Source organism: Pyxicephalus adspersus, unplaced genomic scaffold, assembly GCF_032062135.1.
Source record: "Pyxicephalus adspersus unplaced genomic scaffold, UCB_Pads_2.0 Sca2169, whole genome shotgun sequence".
NCBI classification, from domain to species: Eukaryota; Metazoa; Chordata; class Amphibia; order Anura; family Pyxicephalidae; genus Pyxicephalus; species Pyxicephalus adspersus.
Genome location: NW_027319176.1, coordinates 1 through 4,284, shown reverse-complemented (window position 1 = coordinate 4,284; position 4,284 = coordinate 1). Strand labels below are relative to the sequence as shown.

General features: G+C 36.3%; 1 protein-coding gene across 1 annotated transcript; it reads right to left on the bottom strand.

Annotated features, from left to right (window-relative positions):
• Nucleotides 1-360: 360 nt before the first annotated feature.
• Nucleotides 361-4,223, bottom strand: LOC140321306 (uncharacterized; the record flags this gene model as incomplete). The annotated part of the gene is made up of 3 exons (XM_072398114.1): nucleotides 361-499; nucleotides 814-1,915; nucleotides 4,097-4,223. Coding segments are annotated over 3 exons (1,368 nt in total), but the record flags the coding sequence as incomplete, so codon positions are not given.
• Between the last annotated feature and the right edge of the window lie 61 nt (nucleotides 4,224-4,284).

Sequence of the window (4,284 nt, the reverse complement as noted above, 5' to 3'; positions counted from 1 at the left end):
AATCTGATTCTGTAGCTTGGTTACCTCTGTGCCGACAGTCTCCATGTTATTATTAGTCTCACAGGTTAACTTTGTTAGGATTTCTTTACTAGAGTTCTTTTCAAGTTCTCTGTACTTATGTTTCCAAATTCCCACCTCTGCAAAAAAATAAATAAATAAAATAAATGATAGGTTAAGGCATTAAGGCATAGGAATGCTAATCGTTAATACTAACGCTGTCCAATAAGTATAAAACTGGAAACAGATACCCGATATACTGTGTAATTCAGAAAATATTTAAAATAACAAAAAATGAAGCGCCAAAAAGCTCATACTACAGTTAAGGCATATATACAGGAAAAAAAGTGAAAATGCACAAACCTCTTTTTCAACCTGCTGCATTTGCTTTTTAGCATCAGCTAGCTTCTCTTTTAACTCTGCATAGTCCTCTTCTTTTCTCTGAAGGTCCAGTTGTGCTGCTTTCAGCTGACTAGCTTGTTGTGAAAGTTCTTTCTTTAGCCTTAATAATACAAAAAAAAGTAAAAGTAAAAGTAAAACTTGATGTTTAAGCAACAGACAAGTTGGCAATCATCTCTCAGAAGCAAAAAACAGCCTTTGTTACAAAAAAAGCACATTAACATCTAAATAAAAATTATTTACCTCTATAAAGAAAAAGTCTTCAATGCCTGAACTACATAAAAGCTAAAAAAAAAATAAAAAATCAATAACTAATTTACAACTAGAGGTAAACATTTCTCATTAAAATTTTGCCCCTAAGCAGATCTGGACCCAATTTCATGCACACCGATACAGTTTAGCCAGCATTAGACTTACAATTTAATTTCTTTTGTTGTCTCTGAGATATTCTGCTCCGTCCTGTTTTTGTAATTCTCTGTACTTGAAAGCTCCTTCAGTGTTTGTTTAATCTTCAATTCCAATTCAGAATTTTCAGCAGCTAATTTCTGATGTTTTTTTTCACAATTCATGTGTTCTGCTTGGAGATCTGCCAGCTGTTTTTCCAGTGACAAAACAGCGACTGATTTTTCTTTGCTCTGGTCTTCCAAACTGCAAAGTTTTTCACATTTTTCTCTGTAGGAATCCACAAGACTTTCCAAATCTTTTATCCGCTGGCTGTTCAACAATGCTTCATTTTTTAAATCAGTTTCTTGCTTTTTAAGTCTTTCCAAATCATTGGCTGTTTCCGACAAACGCTTTTGAAGCTCAGTAATAAGCTGTTCATTCTCCTTTACAATGGCACCTTGAGAAAGTGCCTCCTGGAGATTGACTTGTAAGGTGTCCTTTGCCTTATGAAGTTCTGCCATGTTTTTCTTTAGCTCTTCAAGCTCTCTCTCGAGATGTTGGATCTGTTTGTTCTTTTTGGCAGATTCAAGAAGAACTTCTTGACACTTCCTCCATAAACCCTCTATGGCATTGTAAAATGCACTCTCCCTTCCTGATCCAATTTTATCCACCAGACTACAACTACCACTAGCTGCGAGAGAGCTCTGTAATGATTGATGAACTGTATCAATTAGATTTAGACATTCTGCATCAGAGACTTCTTTTGCCTCATTTTTGTTGAAATCATCCAGCTTACTCTGAATAGTTTTGATCTGGGCAACCTTACTGGCAGCACTCTCCTTGTTGTTATCTATCTCTTGCTTTAACATCTCAACAGTTTCTTCCAGAGTTAAAGCAAGATCTTTTTTTGCTTGCAGCTCACAAGCCATAGTTTTATTCCTGGAATCCAAATCAGTAATCTGTTCTTCATAGCTAGCAAGCTTCTCTTTTAACTCAACAATGGTCTGATTGAGGTGCTCTTTTTCACCCCTAATCTCTTCTAATTTGTGGAGCATGGTCATGTTTTCTTTGTCCTCCAATGAGTCTTTCAGCTTGTTATTGCTTTCCTTGCTAGAATATTTACTTTCCACAAGTTCTAAAAGGTACAAATTAAAGCTTGATTAAGTATAAAATAGAGTTTACAAAACACTACAGACCACACAAAAGTCACAAAAGCCAATGTAAACATTGTATGTACCATGCAACAAATATAGTCTTCAAAAAATGTATGACATAATAATAAAAATATATGTTTGCTACTCCCCATAAAGTTCAATGAGGGAGACAGAAAAACTAACCTTCAAATTATATCAGCTACAGGAGGAGAGGCAACTGGTAAATAAAACCCATAAGCCAGCCCAGGATATCCCAATCCACTAGCAACATGCCTCAACAAAATGCTACTAAAACAGCATGTTCATAAACACTAAGTAAGGCCTGTGTCACTTACTGGACCAAGAAATTGTTTTATTGTGAATACAGAAATCCCATCATCGCCCCCTGAAGAACACAGGTAGTCATATTCTCAAGACATGCAAAAGCAGTCCAAATGAGGTATTAAGGGTAATCTTCTATTTTCAGAATGGTAAACACTGCAGTAATAAAGGCTTAAAGTGTCGTCTTTATTATATAGCAATATACTTTAACTCCTCAAGGGGACTGGATCAATTTAAGAAGACAGGATCCCAGCAGCAGATGGCTTTGAAGGCTTTAAAGGCTGTGGGCAAATGTGATATATCTGTAACAGAGAGCACTCCTTACCTCCTGTATGATCAGAATTTGCAAACTCTGCAAAGCTCCATCCCCACATAACCCCTTTCATTGCTGAACTGGCAGGAAATAATGGCACCCAGTGACTTTATTAGATGAGGTAACTACCATTGCCCAGCCTGACCAGCCTACTTACTAAAAGTCTTGAAAGACAAGTGTCCAATTAAACAGTGTTTAAATGCAGTACAATAAAGGGGAGTACCAACTGCACCAGAACTACAAAGAAGGGAAAAAAGTTATTACAATATATTATATACAATAATATAAAACACACACATACATCTTTCTAGGACACTATAAAAAAATAAAGATATGTTGGTACTAGAAGAGGTTATACTGGGTTGGTAATACACAATAGTTACCTTTACCTCTCGTACTAGGAAAATCATGTCACTGGGTAAGGAAAGTGGCTATTTTTTTCTTAAAACCCTCTTTACATTACAGCAAACGTTATTTTTCACTCACTGTAAAATTATTTTCTTAAAGAGACACAGAAGTTGTTTGGGTTATACTACAGCCAAGAGTTAGTTTGGCCACTGGAAAATAAAATACCGTAGGCCAGTTAATAACCCTTCCTAGCAGTATGTTGGGCAGCTAGATCCAAGCGTATGGATTCCTATCAGGACACCCATTGTTTCAGCTAGGAAATTAAATAAACCAAGTAAATAAACCAAGTTGTCAGGGGTTCTTGGACAGGAATCTGCAGCTAACTTGTTAGCAAAATAAATTAGAGCCTTAAGTGGAAGAAAGTGCCCTAAAAAGAACTTTTGGGCTATCCATGTAATGTACAGTACAGCACTGCCAAAATCTAGGTGGAGGACAGTCACTTCAAAAAGTGCTAGTCTTTTCAATTGCATCAATCAGCTTTGTACAAGAGCATTTTTATGAAAGTAGAATAGGAATATAGAACAGCTGAAGAAAAGATGACAATAGCAAAAAACACAGCCATGGTGGAGTGCCAGTGTCTAATCTCCCCTATAGGCAGCAGTATAACATAAAATGTAAAATATTTCATTTCTCCCTCAATAGACAAGAAAAAAATGCCAGTATCATACAACTGGCTCAAAAAATAAAGCTTTGACTTTGGCTTTCATTTGGAGTGTTCTGGATTAGGTTGATTTTGAGTGATGTTTGTTATGTCTAAACATTGCTGTGAATAATCAGAATAGCAAGAGATGGTATATATAATGAACCAAATGTTAGTTTTACAAATAAAGAGAATAAGTCATATTATTATGAAGGAGCATGCAACTAGTTGTTAATAGAAGAATGGAGGAGAAGCAGCATGTACAAACAATTAAAAGTTTTATTTTAAATTAATAAACAAAAGCATCAACTGAAAGTTCAGGAACCTGGAAGTACAGTTTATATCATCTCCATTTTGTTTCACTGGAAATGCCAGACTTTCTTCTTTTCAGGCGATAAAGCCTGCGATTTGCAGCATTTTGCCTTTGCATTGAGACATAGGAAAATGGGTTTCTGGCAGTTTGCCCATCTGAACAGATACCTTTCTTTGATGGAGGCTGGTCCTGGGGATGGTGGGGATCCTCAGGTGGCCTCTTCCTACTTGTAGAGCCGCCATCACTGCTGCTGAATTTGGTCATTTCTCCTCGAATACTGTTTACAGTTTTCTCCTGTAATACAAAGTGCTCATTAACAAATACAATTACACACACTTTCGTTGATATATGCCAA